The sequence below is a fragment of the Trichosurus vulpecula genome, chromosome 1 (assembly GCF_011100635.1).
Source record: "Trichosurus vulpecula isolate mTriVul1 chromosome 1, mTriVul1.pri, whole genome shotgun sequence".
Classification (NCBI taxonomy): Eukaryota; Metazoa; Chordata; class Mammalia; order Diprotodontia; family Phalangeridae; genus Trichosurus; species Trichosurus vulpecula.
Genome location: NC_050573.1, coordinates 388,304,811 through 388,327,235, shown reverse-complemented (window position 1 = coordinate 388,327,235; position 22,425 = coordinate 388,304,811). Strand labels below are relative to the sequence as shown.

Below are 22,425 nucleotides of genomic sequence, written 5' to 3'. Positions count from 1 at the left end.
TGAAGAATGTAAACTAACCCTAATTCAGGCAAAGAGGGTAGAACTGATTAACCTGCTTCTGTATCCTCACTACCATGCCTACAATGCAAACTACATAAGAGGGGAATATAGGGAAATGAAGAATGTAAACTGACCCTAACTCAGACAAGGAAGGTAGAACTCATTAACCTCACGCCTGCTTCTGTATTGGTGTGGGTGCTCCTAGTGACCACCACACCTGCTGTCTTCATAAGAAGTGTAATAAACACCTTCCTCTGCCCACTCTGTTTCTGAGTTCTTTGGGTGAGAGGGCTATCATATGGATTTTCCTAAGGTTATGCAACCAGAAAAGCAATGAGCTGCGGAAGCATGTCTCAGGCTTACTTCCTGAACCTGCCTAGGGAGTCCTGTGATCCCCACAGATTAAGGGGCTATAACATGGGTCTTCCTAAGGGTTTGACCCTGCCTATGAAGTCCTGTGATCCCCACAGCTGTGTTTCTCACATCACTATGGTTAGAAACAGGAAAAACAGAAGGTTGTGATCAATATATCTTTTTAAAACAACAATTAGAAGCCCCTCAAATTAAGCAGAGAAAAGTAGATATATAGGATGTTCCAAAAGTCTTGGAGCAATTTTAATCCAACAACAACAAAAATGTAAAACTGCACTAAGACTTTTGGGACTTTTGTATTTCACAACTTTGACTAGGGAGAATTCTTACCTAAATACAGAGATGATAAAAAAGATAATGTGGAAAACTTTAATTACATAAAATCAGAAAGCTTGTGATGAAGCAAAAAAATACAGTTAGAACAATTGGGGGGAAAGTTCATAGCAAATGAAGTTTACAGCATGTCAAATGTCCAAGATATTAAGTCTTCAAATCAATACATTTTATAGATACTTGGCTCTTAATCTTTTACTTTACCTAATTATTCAGGACTTTTACCCTGATGTCCCCAGAATTCATATTCCCTATTTTTTAATCATTCTGACATCATTTTAAGAGCTTCTAACTTAAATCTTAAGAGTTTAGTCTAACAAACCAGCCATCGAAGTCATTTCATATCTTTTATATAAGTAGAAACCACTTACTGACATTACAGTATTACAAAAAGATAATTCTGTGAGACTAATTCCAGAAGGAATTTTTATTATAAATGTAATAACTGCTTATGAAAACAATAAGCATACAAAACAAGGCATAAAATCTTACATAGACTTTTTTGCACTTAGGATAGTACCAAATAAATTCCATCAATCAATAAGCATTTACTAAGCATCTAGTATGTAGAGGGTACAAATACAAACAATGAAGTAGTCTATACATTTAAGGCACATCAAACAAAAAAGAAACAACAAAGTGCTTTTGCTCAGTGTCCCTTCAGAGATAGCTGGTGGTGCAGTAGACAGAGCTGGGCCTGGAGTTAGGAAGACCTGAGTTCAAATACAGACTTATTTACTTAAAATCTGTGTAACTCTGGGCAAGTAATTTAACCTGTTTACCTCAGTATCCTCAATTGTAAAACAGGGATAATAGCACCTGCTTTCCGGGGTTGTTGTGAGGATCAAATGAGATGTTTGTTGAAAGCATTTAGCACCTCCTAGGCACTATATAAACGCTTATGCCCTTTCTCCTTTCCCTTACAGGTAGCTTAGTTTCTGTTACCTCTAGATTTATTTTATTTTATGTATTTCCTGGTATACTTCATATTGCATCACTTGATAGAGATATTTCTATATTTTCTAGTATGCTTCACATTATACTTTTTTATACTACCATACTAAATCATTGTACAGGGTGTAAATGGTTGTAACTTGTAAATTGCACACGGACTTTATGGACAGCCTGTATTAACATCTGCACTTGTTGGATATGTATTTTTTCCTAAATTTTTGTGACTACAGAACTGTATATTGTACAAATGAGTGTTTTTTTCCTCTTTTTATGATGCTTTTGGGATAAAACTGGAATAGTTGGGTCCAAATGTGTTATTAGTTTTAAGACTTAATGAGTTTTGTTTTCCAAAATGTGCATCAATGTATTAGCATGCCTACTTCCCCACAGTCCCACCCACACTAGATTTTTTAAAATTTTTGCAATTTTTTTCTATTCAAATGAGTGGAAATTGATATGTAAGCTTTTCTTGACTTCAGTTTCAATATTAAAGATTCACATATCTTTTCATGTTTGTATTTCCTCATTCACAAATAGACTACCCTTCCTTTGGCCATTTTCACAACAGGCAGAGTCAATTGTCAGTTTTATAGATGTGTATAATTTCCTAACAGATTCTAAATGTAATACCTATATCTAATATATTTACTGCCAACTATTGTCCCCAACCTGTTTCTTTTCATTTTAGAGTTTTTTTGCTGTGTAAAATCTTTTTTTCTTCAGATAATAAAAGCCATTAAATTTGTCTCCAATTTCCATTTGTTTGATAAAAATATCCTTTCTATCAATGCGATGTTATTCCTTTTTATCCCCACATTTTTTTTTTACTGAGACCACTGAACTGATTAGGTTTTTTTGTGGTGTTTTGTTGTGAGGTATGGTTCCAAAACTAATTTTCTGGTTATAGGACTACCCAGTTTTCTTAGTTTTATTGATTTAATGTGATGAATCCCAAGTGTTTTTAAAAAACGAATTTATAAAAAAGTCAAAAATCTTTTATTTAGATTGGTTTCTATCTCTAGGTTCTCTACTGTGTTTCAGTTTTTTAAAAAAATGGATTTATAAAAAGACCAAAAATCTTTTCTTTAGATTGGCTTCAATCTCTAGGTTCTCTACTCTGTCTCATTAATCTATTTTCTCTATCCTTTTTCTAATACCAGTTTTAATAAATACTGCTTTGCTAGTGTTAGGACTCACTTTGGTGTCTTTCTTTTTTGGTGTTACTTAGTCTTGTCTGTATTTTCATGTGAATTTGGTTATAATTAACTTTAATTCTACGAAACAGCCTATTATTTTGTTTTGTAAGGTGGTGAGTCGTTGTTATCTTAGGAAGTATTTATAAGGAATTATTTGAATAAGGAATGGAGTATAATAATGGGTTCAAAAGTTATTGTCCCATTGGAAGAAAATTTTTTGAACAAAAATGCTGTTTTGGTAAGTTACGAAGATATTGCCTATTATGTCAATACTAATACAAATGTTATTAAAAATAGCATGTTTTTTTTAAAAAGTTGTATTAGTGACATTTTAAAACTTTTCCACTAAAATAAAATCATAAAGATGTTTCCTGATGTCGGTGTTTGGATAGTCAGGGGCTGTGATCTGGCTCAGAGAAATACCTGTATGGTACAACAAACTGATTTGTGGAGAATTTGGATCCTGAAATGATGCAGCATGCCTAACAATGCCTTCAATACACCGTAATTCACTTATTACTATACAACTTGTTTGGTTTAGCTAGGTAGATGATCGAAATACCCATAGAGAGAAAGAAACCTGCCGAGATGCTAAGTTCAAATACAATTAGAACCAACATGTAGGACTGTGTAGCATCTTAAGTAGAACTGTTATGGAACTAGCGATCTTTTTTTGAACTCTCCATTTCCCAATTCCTCAATTTGTTTTTGTTTGCAAATATATTAAACCTTTAATATGTGCTTTGTGCAAACAAAAAATGATTATGCATCTTCTGTACACTGTAGCAATAAGCTTTCATTATAACTTTTTTTACATTATATCACCTTAGAAATTTTTATAATTTTTCAAGCTCACTGAAATAGGATTCTGTTTATAGTAAGCAGTCTATTACTACAAAAAGATAAAAGAAAATTGACTTCTTGTTGAGGTATTAAAACAGAGGAATAGGATATAGCAAAAAAAAATTCATGGAAATCTTAAAGGAAAGAACAGAAATTATCCATCTAATGTGACAAACATTTACTAGCCTGAAAACAGGTAGGTTAGGCTTTATGATACATCTCCAACTCTATTATTTGGGTATGCAATGAAATTAGGGTGCAAAACAATGTCATTTTTACGAATTTTATTTTAAGGGAGCAGGATAATTTATGGCAATTACCTCTGAAAAAAACAAAAAAAATCCATTTTAGCCCATTTATGAACACTTTAAAAAGAAATCTCAATTTTTGCTGGTTAGACAGTTTTTTATGTCTTCATTTTTCCGTGATTGTATTAGGTTCGATTTGCCACGGGTATCTTCAACTAGTTCTCTCAGGCGAGACAAATGGTGCAAAGCCCTTTTTGAAAAAAATATAAAATATAATAAACTAATAGTATACAGTGAATATTCAGTACATAGAGGAAAAAACACATAGCACAGTTCTTATATAAAATAACTAAATAATAAGATAGACTACTGAATTTTGAGCATTTTCCCTCAAAGGAACTTTTTGTGTTTGTTTTAACTTAGTTCTTTAAAAAGGCATTTGAATACTATCTGGGAGTAATAAATAATTTATCTTAATTTCTATAAATGTTGTGATTAATTCCAAGTACATAAGTATTTTAATCTTTACAGCAAAAATGGTCCTGGTATTTAGGAAACATGCTTTTATATAGTTTCAGCAAATATAACTCTTTGGTGTGAGACAATGTGCAAATACTGTAACTTCTTGATCCTAGCTGCTGCCTCTTTAGTAAAAGAAATAATGTGAATCCCTTCTCTACTTAGCAAGGATATACTGAAGATTATTTAAGAAAATAAAAAATACTGTGCACTCCTCAAAACAAAGGTAATATAGAAAAATAATAAATGTGTTAAGTAGATATTCTCACTGAACCTCTACTTTTCTAGGCCTCTATTTTTCATCTGAATGCATAGTAGCATACAATCAATTATTTGAAAATATATCATACTTTCTAGGGCATTCATATGATGCTTACACCACCTATTATTACTGTCACATATGCCTAAGGTGTACAGATCATAGGTTTCTAGGATATTCTCCCAATGACAATTTCTTCAGTGACTTCAGTAGCTGGCTTACAAACTTCTCTCCCAAAACCTGCCATCATTTTCATGGATTTTAGTATTCATATTGAATACCCTTTTAACAGTTCCTTACTTCTTCAACTCCCATGGCCTCCATCTCCACTAAACTTCATCTGCACAAAGTGGTAACGACTTAAATCTCAATATCACCCCAAACTACTCTGCCTATACCTGCTCCTCATAACATTCTACCTTATCATGTATTTATTTATATGTATACATGTCCAATCCTCCCACTTCCCACACCCCATTGATAGCTCTGTTAGTTCAGGGATCAGGTTGATTTTCATTATATACCAGGTACTGTGCTAGGTGCTGGGGATTTACATTTTTAAAAAAGAGAAGCAGGCCCTTCTTTCAAGTAATTTACATTTTTATAGGGAGCGACAACACATACAAGGCCTTGGTGACCAAGGAAGGGGGTTTTGGTTTGGGCAGTCACAAGAATAGTGAATAGAGCCATAAGGTAATCAATTATCCTTTCCAGAAGTAATGATAATATTGTTTTGATAAGATGTCTGGGTAGCTTAACATAAGGCATGCTCTGGCACTGGCTAGATAGAATAAATGGGTTACACTTATTCACTCACCAATAATGACATTTCAGATTGATGGAGGAGAAATGACAATTGACACTGAGAGATAAGCCTCCCCCCAATCAGATTATAATAAGCAGACAAGAACTTGAAAAATCACAGTTGCTTGGAATTATTTTGCATAGGAACAAATAGCTCAAAACACTACTTAATCTACTGAAAATTGTTGTTTTATATTATAGCACAGTATAATTAGTGATATTGAAAATGATAACCTGAATCATCAAGAAAAAGATCGATTATGTCATATATGCTATCTATATGGTAAACACCTACGTAATACAGTGTTTAAAATTTTCTTTTTTAAATAAAAATTAGATTAGATTTTTAAAAAGATATTTCAGTATTTATAAGAGTTTAGTTTAGGGGATAGGACATTGGCCTCAAAGTCAGAACCACATGAGTCCACATTTACCTCAATACAAACTGGTTTTGTGACCTGCAAAAAATGTCAGATATGGTTCATCTTTAAAGAGATAATTAAAATAAAACCTGAAACAAAAAGCCCCATAAAGGTATTTATTTATATACCATATACATGCAAATGTTGTCTATATCTCAGATATATACATACCTTACCACCCCCTATTCAAGTTCTTTTTACCAACTCTTGTTGGTTCTATCTGGACAAGATCTCTCACAAAAATCCCAATGCTTCCTTTACATTGTAACCAGCCTAGTTCAGACCCTCATATTACATCTCACTTGGAAAATTATGATAGTCTACTAATTGTTTTCTGTCTCCAGTCTCTCCTTTCTCTATCCCATCCTTCACAAAGCTGCCAAAATAATCTTCCTTGTACATAGTAAGAACTTCATAAAAATCAGACTCACTGAATTTCCCAAGGTTTTCTATTTCATTCCCTTGCTCAAAATCTTCAACAGCTCCCTACTGCTTCTAAGACAAAACACAAACTTTAAGGCCCACCACAATCTTTCTAGCCATTATGCATACTCTTCTTCATAAACATTATGTTTCAGCCAAAATAGATTTTGAGCAGTTCCGAGACTCACCATATGATTCTAGCACTCATGGAGGCCATTTGGGGGCGCCTAAAATGCAACCTCCTCTTTGCATTTTAGAATCCTTCTCTTCCTTCAAGCTTCAGTTCAGCTACCACCTTCTCCATGAAGTCTTCCCCACTTACCCTCGAGTATAAGTATTCTGCCTCTCCTCAAATTTTCCTAGAGCACTTAGTCTGGATCCCATTACTCCCATTACGTATTATATTTTTCTATATGCATGTCCAATCTTCCCCCTTCCCAGTAAAATACAAGCTCCTAAAGTAAAGGACTATCTTAAAAAAATCTTTCTAGCTTTGGTAGCAAGCACAACCTTTACAAGTATTTTAACAAATGTTTGGTGAATGGAGAGGAGACATACATAAATGTAATGCATAAATTGCTGCCAGATTCCAATTAGTGCAAATAATGAATTCTGTGAAGTGGCCACACATACTCAAATTTTCACTTTTTAAAGTTATAATTATATAAATGTAAATTGTCCTTGTATGTACACATCAAAACATGCCATCTAAAAAAAATGTGTTACTCGGATATAAAAAAAGAATTTGCGATGATTTATTTATAGGATCCTTACATGGAGATACATGCCAGAAGAAGTATTAATAGCTTGCCCCAAAGAAAACTCTGTTAAGTCATCAATTAAAGACAAGTGCTCAAACACATTTAAATAAACAAGACAGATTTCTTGAAAATGTTCAATAATGTTACACTTAGGAATTTTTAATTTTTTTAGGCAAGGGAATAGCTGCTAAGTTAACTGCTAACATATTCATTAAATATTTTAACTAATATTAATATTTATAAATAAGAATATACTTACTTTTCAAGAGATTCAGTAATAGGAATTACATCTTCCTTTGTAGATCCTTCCTCCTCTGGACACTATCAATAGCAAGTCAAGTATTAAAATTTACAACATGTAACATATATATACATGCTTTTTATGTGTTTACACATATAAATATAATAAAAATTACAATGTATATTTCTAAACAATATGATATACATAATATTTTTGAGGAAACAGAACCTTCAAAAATATCTATTCTGAAGCAATAATACCAGCAGAATAGGTTCAATAGTACAACAAAAAGAATGTTTTTTAGATTATTCATTTTTCCACAGTCCTAAGACATTTTTGTAAATATCTGCATGCAATCTGATTACACTGGTAGATCCTTAATTTTGTAATGCGATTGTGTAATTGCCAATCTAAGGAAAATGATTCTATTAGAGTTAATAACTGGAAATAAAGAAAATGTGTTTCAAAGTAAATAGACTACATAATTTGAATATTATATTGATCCAAATATCGACCATAATTTTCCAAGACGCAGCTCGTTTATATAACTATAATCTTAGACAAGAGACCTAGTTATATGATTACAGGCAATGAATACTTATTTTCTGCAAACCTGTCCAACATTTTGAGCATGCCAAATCTAGAACAATTATTGCTGAATCCACAAGATAAGAAGTAAAACAGCAATAGAGGGAAAAGCCTCATGAAACAATACAAGAAACTAAGATACTTAATGCTTCCACTTACTCTCCCCACCCTCAGTCCACAAAGTAGTGGACAAAGCCAGTTTGAGCAATCTCCCAGGCTTGTATTTCCTATCTTAAATGTGAAGAACCCTGCCAGATTCCCCAATGGCAAGGATTCATGCTAAGTTCTCCTCCCCCCAACTCATAAGAGGTTGAAAATTTTGATGGTGCTCAGCCATGGGAATGAGGGAATATAACTTGGGTGGGGAGAGAGGAGAGGTGCAAAAGACAAAGTTTTATAGATCTGGCTCAACATGAAAGGGTTTTCATGTGAAAGGGAAAGAAGACCAGAAACCACCCAAGGATCAAGAGTTTACCCTGGGCAAAGATCCAACCAGGCAGGGTCCCACACCCCATAACCTGAGGAAGCTGACTGAGCCAATTTCAGGGGTCTGAGTGGGAGAAAGTACATCAGAGAAGTAGAGGCTGAAAGGGAAAAGAGGGAGGAGGGCTACCAGAGACAAACTATTTTGGACAAAAAAAAGGCTAAAGAACAAAAAGTCCAAGAGATAAAGGCTGTATAAGCATAGCTCCAGAACAGATAAAACAACAGCGAGACTCAAAGACAGGAAAAATTAGTAGAAACAAAAAGGACCATAAACATTGAACAAGTATTATACTACAAAGAAAAACCAAAAATACAAAATAGAAAAGAATCCTATAGATTTCTCAGAGATCACAGAAAAACAGCAAGAAACTCCAGAACTGGTCAAGAGAAATCAAATATTTAAAAGAAAGTATCAGGGTAGTAACTAGATAGTAATATAAAGTTCTCAATACAGAATTAAACAATACAAACAGCAAAGCAGAGAACCTAAAGCACATAATGGAGAAAGAATATCCTCAAAGTTGTAGAGGCTATGAAAAAACAAGTGAAATATTAGGAACTTTTCCACAAAAAAATGGAAATAAATTTTACAAAAGAAAAGCAAACAACAGTTTTGACCAAACTAATTGTGTACAAACCAAAGTGACAGACCATAAGAAAAGGATAAAGAGAAATAACTTTAAGGCTCACAGAATTCCCTAAAATACATACATTAAAAGACCTGAATACCACAAATACAGGAAACAACTCCAGAAAACTGTCCATAACTTTTGAATAAAGGCATTAAAATAACTGATGGATAGAATCTATGGATTGCCAACAGAGAAAAACCACACACTTGAAGCTCCAAGGCATGTAATTAGTTATATTTCAGAATTTCAATACCAAACAACAAATTTTATAAGCAGCCAGAATATTTGAATAATTTAGAAGAATTTTGTAGCCCAAAGATATCAGAAAAAAGAATAGGATATTCCAAAAAGCAAAGGACTAGAGTCACCCAAAAAGAAATAAAAAAAGGTCAAGAACATTTTAAACAAATGCACAGAAGACAACAGAAGGCAGGCAAGAAAATAGGACAGCTTTAAAAACTATATGTTGAATTTATTAAATACTTAAAGGAAAAGCAAGCTGTAAGTGTCATGGTTTCTTATTAAAAAAATCAAAGTAGTTCAAGTTGCAATCCCAATTTGCAAATCCCAAAGCTGAGCCTAATCATTACTGAAAAAGAGATGGACCTGCAACAATATGGATTTCTTGTTGTTCAGTTGTTTCAGTTGTGTCTGACTCTTCATGACCCCATGTCAGGTTTTCCTGGCAAAGATACTAGATGATTTGTCATTCCCTTTGGTTCATTTTACAGATGGGGAACTGAAGCAAATAGGGATTAAAAGTGATAGCTAGTGAAGTTGGGAACAAAATGGATGTATTTATCAAAAACAAAAACAGGGCTGCATATGTGAATAGCAAACAGGACAGCTATTAAGAGAGAAATGCACAAAGACAGAGAAAAAGGCAAGCATAGAGTTAACTCAAGAGAGAAGACATGCATAAGAAACAGTAAATGTAATTACAAAGAAAAGCCTAAGCAATGAAATAAACTCTCTTGTTTATGGGCAGTTGTTACCCCCAAAAAAGAAAAAAAAAGAAAGTTGGATTGAAGGGTAAAAGAAAAAAAAACATCAAGAGACAAAAAGAATACAGGTGTCTAAAAGATGAAAAGAATCTTAAACATCATATGGTAAGGATTAAGAGCAGTAGATATACTCAGTTGAGGGGAGGATCAGGATAGGTGGTTTAGAAAGTATGTCTCATGCTAGAAGAGCAAATAAAAGGCTTCCATTAAAGAATGTTCCCATGGCCATGGAGGGCATGGGTGGGGAAATGTAAGTCTGTGGTGAGAGTAAAGGGCTTTATAATGGATTTTGTACAGGAAGAATAGCCACAACACAAGACTACTTTTTCTAAGAGTTGTACTACCTAGGAAAAGGGATTATTTATTTATATGTTCCCAGGATGGGCCTGCAGTGCCAAGGTAACAGAGAAGACACAGACCTAGAGTTTAATTTTATCATGAATGAGAAAGACTACCCCCCAAAAAAGATGGGTCCATCAAAAACTAAATGAATATATACAAGGAGAAGGGAAAATGGAGTGAGATCTATAAAAACAGAAATATATAAATGAGAGTTAAAAATTTGTATCCTAAAAGCTCTACTTCTTACAACAGAAAATAAATAAGGAATAAATATGTCCAAGAATGGGAGAACAGGTTTCAGAATCAGAAGAGGAAAGAAATGAAGAGGGCAAAGTAAATGAAAACTTTTAAAAATTAATTTATTTTTAGTTTTCAACATTCACTTCCATAAGATTTTGAGCTCTAAATTTTCTCCCCCTCTCTCCCTCCCCTTTCCCTCCCCAAAGACAGCATACAATCTGATATAGGTTCTATAAATATTGAACATATTTTCACATTGGTCATGTTGTAAAGAAGGAAGGATTAGAACCAAAGGGAGGACCCCCGAGAAAGAAGAAACAAACAAACAAAAAAGAGAGCAAATAGTATGCATTGATCTGCATTGACTCCATGGTTCTTTTTCTGGACATGGATAGCATTTTCCATAAATGAATGTTTTGGAAAAAGGCATCACAATCAATCAAAAAACAAGTACTTATTGAGAGTCCACAATGTGCTCTGTGCACTCGGCTAAATGCTGGGAACAGAAATACAGAGGATGAAATAATCCCCACTCACAAGGACAGCTTACATTCTAATGAATGTTACTTAAGAATTATTACTTAAACAAAAAGGTTGGGGATAGAGATGGATGATTTTGATGATTTTGTATCACACGCTTACTTGGCAGGGAATGGCAAGGATGAAAAATAAGGATGACAAATAAATAGAAAGAATGCAAAATTAAAAATTTAAAGAAGTTTTAAAAACTTGGGATAGGGCAAATAAAAGAGAATGAGGTAGGGAAAACCTGGTGAGAATAGATGAGTACCAAATTAGTTTAAGTAGGGTCAAAGTACTGACTAATAAGGAGAAGATAAAATCATTACAAAAGAAATAAATGGCAGAAGACAAAAATCTCACAATCATAGCCTTAAATATGAATGCATTAAGTAACTCAATAAAATGAAAGAAAAACAGTGGAACACATGAGAAAAAATTCAACAATATATTAATATACCGTGCTTAAAAACACATGAAAAAATACACATGGAAGAAAAATAAGAAGCTAGAAGAAATTTAATATGCAACAGATGATTCCAAAGGAATCAGTCATAGTATCAGAAAAAGCAAAAATGAAAATTCAAAATGCTAAGACCAATAAAGACAGTTAGTTACATTATACTTTAGAGTAAATGTTCTTAACCTTTTGGGTCCCATGAATGTCTCTAGCAGTGTGGGGAAGCCTATGGATCCATTCTCAGAATTTTTTAAATGCAAAAAATAAAATACATAGAATTATGAAGGAAATTAATTATATTTAAAGTTAACAAACTATTTAAAAAACAAATTCATGGATTTCCCTGAAATCTATCTACAGACTCCTGGCTAAGAACCCCTCCTTAAAAGGAACCCTAGTCAATAAAACCAAAGCAACACTAACAAGTTGGTATAAAATATTATAATATCTAAATTCATAAAGTAAAAGTTAACTAAACTCAAAAAGACATTAACGATAACATAGTAACTAGAAACTTTTAATGTTTTTCAAAACTAGACAAATCTAACAAGTATAAGAAAAAGAAAAATAGAAAACTGAATGCACTGTTGGAGAAATCTTATTTGAAAGGTTTACAGTCTTCTAAATGAGAAGATTAAAGAATACAAAGATCTTTTCAGAATTATATACTTTTGCAAAAACAGACCATGTAGTAGTGCACAAAAATTAAAAATAAATGTAAAAAAGCACGACTACCAAATATATCCTTTATAGGCCGTAACACATTAAAATAAATGATAATTATAAATAATTAATAAAAATAATTAGAAATGGGGGTCATTATTGATTTCAACACAATAAAATGATCAATAATAATATAGGGAACACAAACAAAAGACTCAGATTCAGATATAAATGGAGATTTAAGAAATCCTGAATAATAAGAAAGTCAAAGAACAGTTTATGGAAAAAATTAACAACTTCATTACAAAAAATAGTAACAGTGAAACAACATACCAACATTTTGGGGATGCAGCTAAAGCTATCCCCAGAGTAAAAATTCTCTCTCTGAAAAGGTTAACAAAATAAGAAATGAGAAAATTAATGCATTCAGTATATAATTTTAAAAACTAGGAATAAATAACAAAAAACACAAAATACTGAAAATTCAAGGAGAAATAAATAAAATGGCAAACATACTATATAAATGTTTATCCCCTCCCTTTCCTTTCTCCCATAGATAATAAAGCTGTGTTTTGATTAAGTGGAAATTTCTGTGCTATGTGTTAATATTTTGATATTATAGTAAGCTCCAAATGGATATAGGACTTAGTTATAAAAGATCACAACAAAATAACTGGAGAAAAATTGATGAAAGTACTTTTCATGGCTTTGGCTAAGGGAAGAACTATTAACCAAATAAAGAGACAGAGGAGGGTACAAAGGATAAAAGAGAGGATTTCAATTATATGAAAATGGAAAGAAATCTTTCCATCAAGTACCTTTGGGTAAGGGTCTAATATCCAAGAAAGCTACTTGTATTAATTCCTTATATAGGATCAAGAGTTACTCTCTATAAGGAAGGGGTAAAAAGTTCTGATCAGGTCTTCTGGGTTACATGATCAACAAGATGGAGAAGCAGACACTTTTTTTTCTGAACCCCCTGACCTCTCAAACCTCTCCAAGCTAGAAATTATGTGCCACAGATAAAACAACTTCAATTGTCTCCATGATGTAGGACAGCCAGACAGCCAAAACAAGATTAAAAAAACCAGGAACTGCCACCTATCCTGACCTCCTGCCTAGAGGGGAGAGTCCAGAATGGGTACCTTATTGTGATTCCATGAGGAATACAGAGAATAGAGAGATACTAGATAATTATAGGGGTCATGAACCACAGAATGATGGTACAGTTTAGAAAGAAAGAGAAGATACATAATGAAGAAAGTAAGAGAAACCCTCTCTGGGAAAGGGGCACAAAAAAGTGAAATTTTAAAAACTAACGAACAGGACTAATTGAAAAAGAGATGAGAAAATCTACTTGGCTGAGAGAGAAAAGGAGGGAGGGAAAGAATTAAATAATCAGATAAAAGCAGTAAAGAACATCAATGTTGGTAATTAACTCATATGCTCCAAATGCTGAGCATCCTAACTTATCAGTGATGTATTAATTAATCTATAAGAAGACATAGACAATAACACAATAGTAACAGAGATTTATTTTGATATCCCTTTCTCAGTTTTGGATAAGTCTAAGAGAAAGGTCAACAAATTGTTGGAGAAACTGAAGTTAAAAGACTTATGGTGTATTCTAAATGGGACTGCAAAAGATTAAACATATTTCTCACCACCACCACATAGAACTTTTACAAAATTGACCTGTACTAGAGCACAGATATATTGAAAACAAATATAAAAAAGCAAGAAAAATTAATACATCTATCACAGACCATAACACAATAAAAATGGTTATTAGTTCAGGGACCACAAACAAACAAAAACCACAACAGACCTAAATAGAGATTTAATAATAGAATCCTAAGTAACAAATGGGTCAAAGAAAAACAACACAGAAATGATTAATAATTATTTGAAAGAAAATAATAATGAGGAAACAACATACAAAAATTTCTGAGATGCAGCTAAAGCAATCCTCAGGGGGAAAATCTTATCTCTGCAATCATACATTAACAAATAGAAAAAGGGAAGATTAATGAATTGGACACACATTTAAAAAATTGGAAAGCTAACAAATGAAAAATAAAATAAAACCCTAAAATAAGCACAAAAGATATTAAAAATTAGAGAAAAGGAAAAATTGAAAACAAAAAACTGAAATAACTAAAATTAAAAGCTCGTTTAAAAAGACCAACCTGGTTAAAAATAGGGCAGAAAATCAAATTAATAAAATAGCAAACATTTAAAATCACAACAAAATCAGAAGAAATAAAAATAATAATCAGAATATATGCAGTTATATACTAACAAAATTGCAAACACAAAATAGAGGAATGATTCCAAAAATACAAAATACTAATGCCATCAGAAGGCCAGATAGAGATCTCAAATAACTCAATCCCAAAAAGAGAAAAAGATTTAGCAGTAAAAAAAGCTACAAAAGAAAAAAAAAGGCTGGCCCTGATGGATTCACAGGAGAATTCTATCAAATTTTCAAAGAACAATTAGTGCCAATACTTCACAAATTATTCTCAAAAATTAAGAAAGAAAACACTCTACCAGAATCCTTTTATGAGATATAGTCCAAATACCTAAACCAGGGAAAGAAAAAATACAGAAGGAAACTACAGGCCAATATCGTTCATGAATATTAACTCACAAAATTTTAAATCCTGTCAGGCTACAATTTATTCAAGAAATCATTTATTATAACCAAGTGGAACCAGGGATGCAAGGGTTATTTTGTTAGTAATGTATACAGAAAGACTGGTGATTTAACTTTTTTATTCTGCTACTTTACTAATGCTAATATCACTATAAGATTTTTAAAAATTCTCTGGGGATCTCTAAGTAAACTATTATATCATCTGCAAATGAGATAACTGTCTCCACCCTTTCTGTGCTGATTCTCTAAACATCTTCCTACTCATGTTTAATAGTGGAAACATTTTAGTATCATTTTCAACTTTAATGGAAATGTCTCCAGTGTTTCTCCAAGTCGAAAAGCATGTTAGGTATCTACTATGTATCAGGAATTGTGCTAAATACTGGGCTTATAAAAAAAAAGGCAAAAACAGTCCCTGCTTTCAAGGAGCTCACAGTCTAATAGAGGAGACAAGATGGAAACAACTATGTACAAACAAGATATCCATCTATATGTGTGTGTGCATATACATATACACACATTTATGCATACATATATAAACATATATATGTATATTTATTTATATATGAGATAATTCGGTGATAATTAACAGAGGGAAGACACTAACATGAAGGAGGATAAAGAGACCAATGAAAGGCTTGTAAAAAGTGTGATTTTTAGCTGAGACTTGAGGGAAACCACGAAAACCAGGAGGAGGAAGTGAGGAGGGAGAGTTTAATTCATGAGTGACAAGCAAGGAAAATGTGTAAGTCCAGAGAGGGAGTGCCTTGCATGAGGAACAGAAAGGAAGCCAGTGTCACTAAACATATTTGGGGCAGAGGATGTGTTAGATTTCCTACTGGAAATGCAGGAAAGCGCAAGTTATGGGGGGCTTTATAAGCCAAACAGAGGTTTTTATATTTGATCCTGGAGGCAACAGGCAGCCATTAGAGTTCACTGAATAAGGGAAAGACATGGTCAGACCTGTGCTTTAGGAAGATCATATTGATAGCTGATAGCTGCAGCCTATCATATTGATAGCTGGAGGATAGGCTAAAATGGGGAGGGACTCAAGGCAGGGAGGCCAACCAGAAGGCTATTGGAATAGTCCATGTGTGAGGTAACAAGAGCCTGCATCAGAGTGGTAGCAATATCCACACAGAGAAGGGATTGTGAGTGAGATGTTCTCCATTATAAAAAATGCTAACTCTTGATTATAGGTTATATACTTTGATCATATTGAAGAACAGTAATTTTCATTATTTGCATTTTAGTGTTTTAAACACAAGAGATGTGTTTTTCCATAGGATTTTCTCTGTCTCTATTGACATAATCATGTTGTTTTTATTACTTATTATACAATTGTGGAAAAAATTTCCTATAATTGGAAAATCATTACATTCCTGGTAAAAATCCAACTGATAAAAGTATGTCTTTAAATAGTAGCTCTATGGTCTTTGTTAATATAGTTAATAGTGTGCAAAACAGAGATCATAGAGCTATTATTATATTTATTCATATTATTTATTGGTGATATTGACCTCTGCTTTGTTTCTCTGCCGTATCTCTCTCTGGTTGAGGTAATAACCATATTTGCCCCAAATAAGTAACTTGGAAAGTACCTTCTTTCTCATTTTTTTCAAATTTTTGTAGCATAAGAGTTAATTTTTCTTCAGATATCTGAGAAGACTTCCATTTTAAATCCATCTGGATCAGACTATTTAGGTTTTCCATTTCCTCTTGTTAAATCTGGTATTTTATACTTTTACATTCTTCTATTTCAGTGTGGCATAGTCGCACAGTCAGTCCTGAAGCCAGGAAGACCTGTGTTGGAGGCCTCCCTGCTTCCAATCTTCCTACCCACATATATACTGGCCATGTGCTCTTGAGTTTCTCAGTGATCTCTATTCAGGCTCTCCGTGTTGCTGGTAATTCTCTAAAGACTGTAACTTGGAGAGAAGGAGCTGACCTGCGATGGTAGAGGAAGTTTCCTCATCTAGTAGTTCCCTATAGTAATGAAACCATAGATACAATCCACCATCTCTATCATCATATCTGTAGTCTGTTTTCCTTTCCTCTCCAAACCCAGTCCTCCTCCTACAACCTGTTCTGTCCCAGTCTCCTACATACGTGAATGTATTTGTGCCACTATTTTTTTTGTTGTTTAACATACCCTTGCCTGGCTAGACAACTGTGAGGATCAAGAGAGCCCCACTCCCAACTCTATGTTGAAATAACCTTCTTCCAAGGTTAAGAAATAACTTCCTCTTTTCTTCTTCCCTGAAGTATTTCTTTATGAGGCCAAACACAAAGAGCCAAAATCTTTCTCCCTTTGTTCCTTACTGACACCAAAGGACCCACAATCTGTTCTCTTTTTAGAATCTAAGTCACTACAACTCTGAAGGACTTATAATGAAAAATGCCATTGCCAAAGAAAGAATTGATGGTGTCTGAATACAGACTGAAGCATACTATTTTGTTTTCTTTTTTACTTGAGGGTTTTTTGGTCTATGTTTTTCTTTCACAACATGACTAATATGCAAATGTTTTGCATGATGACACATGTATAACACATGTATAACATATATCAAACTGCTTGCCTTCTCAATGAGGGGGTGAAGAGGAAGGAAGGGTGAGAATTTGGAACTCAAAGTTTTAAAAAGAATGTTAAAAATTATTTTTACATGTAATGGGGGAAAATACTAAATAAATTCAAGAAAAAGAATCTAAGTCACTAGATCATAACACAGAACTTTTAAATTTTTCAAATTTATCTCTCATTCTTAAATTTCTTTTGCCTTCCTAAGATTGCCCACTTTTAGTTTTCCCAATAGAAAGGCTTGAAAATCAATTCCTTTAAAAGTCCTTCTTAACTTTTCAGGATAAGTTATTCTTCAGCGCAAATCATTGACTTTTACTTTTCAATATACCATATTCCAGTTTCTTTTCCTTGCTATACAATCCTACATAATTGTAGCTGACATGCCATGATACTATTTTTTCTTTGACAAACCTTTAAACCTGAATAGTCCCACCCCTGGGTATTATGACTAAGGATTCTCTCCAATGATGATATATGTATAATTCTATTAATTTAGACTTTGAATTCTTATTCTAATGCTTCTGGGAAGTTTTCTTTATGATTTCTTGAAATATGATTTTCTTCTTTCCACGCTATCCCACTGCTATGCTAAGATTTTCCACAATCTCTTCTAAGTTATCAATTCTCCCTGTGTTTCATTAACAGTTCTATTTTGTATCTCTTCTTTCATTATTTTGATTAGGCCATCTGACATCTCTGAGAATGATCATTCCTTTTTCTTTTCTCAGGTTCTATTTGTGTACATGTGAATCACAGTATGTGATTTCCAGAATCAGCATCTTGAAGTGTAGGATATCCTGGGAACTCTCTCCACTACCTATAAATCAGCAGTTAATTCTTAGAAAATTACCTGAAGCATTGAGAAGTTAAATGACTTGCCCATGGTGGTAGGAGTAACATCTACTAAGGTCCCTACCATATGGGCTGGGCTAGTTTTTTCCCTAAAAGACAAGAAAGCTGTCCACAAGCCTTGATTAGTCCAGTGTACTAGGGCTCATGCGGCTGAAGTGGCTTCCTGGTCTCCTGAGGCATACAAAGGCCTGTCCACAGGGTCAGTGATCTTTGGATTTAAAGGATGTTCCACTGCTATGCAAGTTTACATGCCCTTCTGACCAGACTTGTGTACTTGCTGAATATTCCTCCTATACTTTGTATAAGTAAACCTCAAACTGAATCAATTTGTTCCAATCCTGAACATGAACCAGCATGCTGGCCTGAGTAAAGCTAGGCCTACAACTGGCTATAGTTGGGAGGATTAAATTGCAACGAGTTTGTAGTTCTCAAAGTGGAGTAATAAAATGAGGAAGAAGCATCACAGGTGAGAGGATGGCCCAATACAATAGCTTGTAGGTGTTGCAAGTAAGCCTTAATAACAGCGGAAAACCACCCTCTCCCACCCAGCCTGCTGGATGCTAAAGGAAGCTAACAGAGGATAAAGCTATCCTGAGAGGGAGTATTCCAGAGTTACTGTTAATGGCCCTAAAAAATTAGAAGGTCCAAATAAGGATAATGAAAGTAATCTATCTTTGTGCAGCAACTAGACACTGCTCGTTTTTTAAACACTGTGTCCTAAGACAGAGAATGGCTAATGGATTTAATAATAGCAAGAATAAAAGGGGTAGGGGCAGTTAGGTGGTGCAGTGACTGCAGTACCGGCCCTGGAGTCAGGAGGACCTGAGTTTAAATCTAGCCTCTGACACTTGACACACTTTACTAGCTGTGTGACACTGGGCAAGTCACTTAACCCCAATTGCCCTGCCTTCCTCCCTCCCCCAAAAAAAGAATAAAAGGGGTAATATCAGTAACAGACAGGGATTATGGTCTCCAACCCAGAGATTGGACTGCAAAATGGAGTTCTGTTGAAATCAATACTGTAAGAATAGGAAAGAAAGTATTAGAACTGGGAATCCTCACTGGTGATAACAAAGCCTCAGGTTTAGCCAATTACTACCATCACTACTTCCCTCCACCCCACTTCCACCAACATGATTTTCTTCACAAAGAGACTGGAGAGTTGAATGAGCTTTTATTACCAAGAAACATGGACAGCCACAGAAGTTTAAATATCTGATGATCAATGGATTAATGGTTGCTGAGGGTGTGGTCTGAAGAAGCCAATTCAGCAGGGTTATATCAAACTGGGGAACTTAGAGAGGACTGGCTTTTGCACCAGTAAAATCAGTTAGAAGATGGGGACCATCCTTTGTCTTCTTTTAGGTAGGGAAAATGGGGAGCAATGCATACTTGGCTCCCCAAAATTAATTTCCTTTTGTAGCCGGTTCCCCAGTGGAATTCCCAGGGAGGAGATGTCTTGGACGGTGAACTGGAGAACAGTGAGAGGAGGGTGTTTCAAGGCAAGCTCAGTATATTCCCTGGCAAAGGGTTAGGCTACATGCAAAAGGGTAATGAGCTCTTAGCTACCCTTACTAAAGGCCTATAATTATAACTGGTGACTATGTCAGAAGCGTATTTATCTGTGCTGCGGCCCTGATATTCCAGGTACTAACTGTAATCATTTTACATAGGAATACTGAAAGATGCTGTGTCTACTTAAAAAAAACTGTATTCTTGAAGTATATCCCTTCCCTGCTAAGTAAATCTTCTTTTGTTAAGGAAAATGAAAAACCTGTGTGTATTCAGAAACTAGATACTACTTTTGCTTTTTAAGCGCTGTGGGCTAAAGGCAGAGAATGGCTGATAGATTTAGTAGTAATATTAAAATCAAAGGGGTAATACTGATAGGGTAGGAGGTGGGAGCCATCAGCGGCAAGGAGGAGGTATGGTCCCCAAACCAGAGATTGGACTGGAAATGGAATTCTATTGAAATCAGCACTACCGGAGAAGTGAATAGTCATTTAGCATTTATTAAGAGACTCCTATGTGCCAGGCACTATGCTGAGGATACAAAGAAAGGCAAAAAATAGTATCTGCTCTCAAGGAGCTCACAATCTGGTCAGAGGATTCGCAAATATTATAGTCTGAGGGAGCAAACAAAATGCTGACCCTATATATACATATATGTATATGTATATATAGGAAAGGGTCAAAGGTTGACAGCAATTGCAGGTCTCACAATGGAAAATTCTCAATGAGGCAAGATTTGGATGAAAACTGAGTCATCACTGTGGGATTTAATGCTACCAAAGGAAACTTTTACAAAACCAGACAAATAACAACATTCATCTGCAAGGGCAAAAAAGTCAAGAATTTCAAGGTCAATCATAGGAAAATAGCCATAAAAAAGGCATGTCTATCATCATCAGATCTCAAAATAAAGAGTAATAATCATCAAAACTACATCATAACAGTTAAATAGAAATTAGATCAATAGAACAGACTGAATAAAAGCAGAGGCAAACATATTAGCATAGTGTTTGAAAATCCAAGAACTCAAATTACTTGGAGGAAGACAACATATTCTTAAGCAAAACACAAATTAAAAGAACTTTCAGGTATTACCCCCCACAACCCTCAAATTGATAACAACAACAACAAACTGCCTACTACCACTTATGGCAGAAGCCGGATCTATAAAGAAGCCCAAGGCTACTGAATTTTAATAGTTGATTAGCTCAATTATTTCAGCAGCTAAACTGGCAGCTAAAAAAGCAATGCAATTTTACACTACGTTAAGAGAAGTAATATTAAAGACGCATGAGTCTAAGAGGGTTGCATTGTGTAGTCAATAGCGGTTTATATTTTTTTAAAAAAAAGCTTAAAAGGATCAGCCAGAAATTTTTTTTAAAAAAGATGGCTGGGATGGGGCAGAGACAAAATGGCAGCAGGAAAGCAGGGACTTGCTTAAGCTCCCCCTCCCAAATCCCTCCAAACACCTGTAAAAAAATGGCTCTGAACAAATTCTAGAGCTGCAGAACCCTCAAAATAGCAGAGGGAAACAGGTCTCCAGCCCAGGAGAGCCTGGATGATCACCGAGCGGAGCACAGCCCAGAGTGGGCTGCGCCAGGACAGACTAGACTGGTAGTCAGCCAGCCGGAAGAGGCCTTGGAGCCATGAAACAGTGAGTTGTGGCAGTTACCAGACTTCTCAACCCACAAATTCCAAAGAGGAGGTCAGGGGGAAACTGCAGAATTGAGTTCAGAGCGTCTGGCCGCCAGGTCTGGAGGTGGAGGAGGTGGTGCGGCGGTAGCAGCAGCAGGAAGCTCCTGAGGCTGCCTCCAGAGCGCCAGCAGCTTCCCGAGTCCCTGCCTCACATGGTGGGAGGACTTTAGCAGCAGATCAGAGTGGGAATGCAAGGAGCGCTCTGTGGGCACAAAGGCAGATTCTCTTGCTGTACCCTGCTTGGATCTGAATTGTGGTCCTGGTTGGAGGTTCTTGGGAGAGGAGGAGCACTGCTGTGACAGAGCCTAGGGTGACAGTGGAGTAGAATTAGCTCTGAAAAGAGCAGTGCTTGGACCCTAAAGCTTAGGAAAAAGTATTCTCTACTATATAAGCAGTCATATCCTGACAAAAAGCTCAAGGGTCAAGTAGTTGGCTGGGTACATGAAAAGACAGGGAAAACGAACTCAGACTCAAACTCAAAATCTAGATTCCTTTTTTGGTGACAAAGATCAAATCATACAGCCAGAAGAAGTCAACAAAGTCAAAGAGCCTACATCAAAAGCCTCCAAGAAAGATATGAATTGGGCTCAGGCCATGGAAGAGCTGAAAAAGCATCTGGAAAAGCAAGTAAGAGAAGTAGAGGAAAAATTGGGGTCAAGAAATGAGAGCGATGCAAGAAAACTATGAAAAACAAGTCAGTGACTTGCTAAAGGAGACCCTCGAAAATACTGAAGAAAATAACACCTTAAAGAACAGACTAACCCAAATGGCAAAAGAGCTCAAAAAAGCCAATGTGGAGAAGAATGCCTTGAAAGGC

The 22,425-nt window shown here is 34.9% G+C and overlaps 1 protein-coding gene across 1 annotated transcript in view; it reads right to left on the bottom strand.

The window, feature by feature from the left end:
* Positions 1-4,029: 4,029 nt before the first annotated feature.
* The window catches only part of C1H18orf54 (chromosome 1 C18orf54 homolog), a 30,331-nt gene continuing 11,935 nt past the window's right edge, over positions 4,030-22,425 (bottom strand). Inside the window, exons 7-9 of the mRNA XM_036746265.1 lie at positions 12,643-12,693; positions 7,394-7,455; positions 4,030-4,196 (exon numbers count right to left, since the gene is read on the bottom strand). Of these exons, the coding sequence (XP_036602160.1) occupies positions 4,079-4,196; positions 7,394-7,455; positions 12,643-12,693 (231 nt within the window). The 3' untranslated portion in view covers positions 4,030-4,078. The remainder of the gene's footprint in view (positions 4,197-7,393; positions 7,456-12,642; positions 12,694-22,425) is intronic.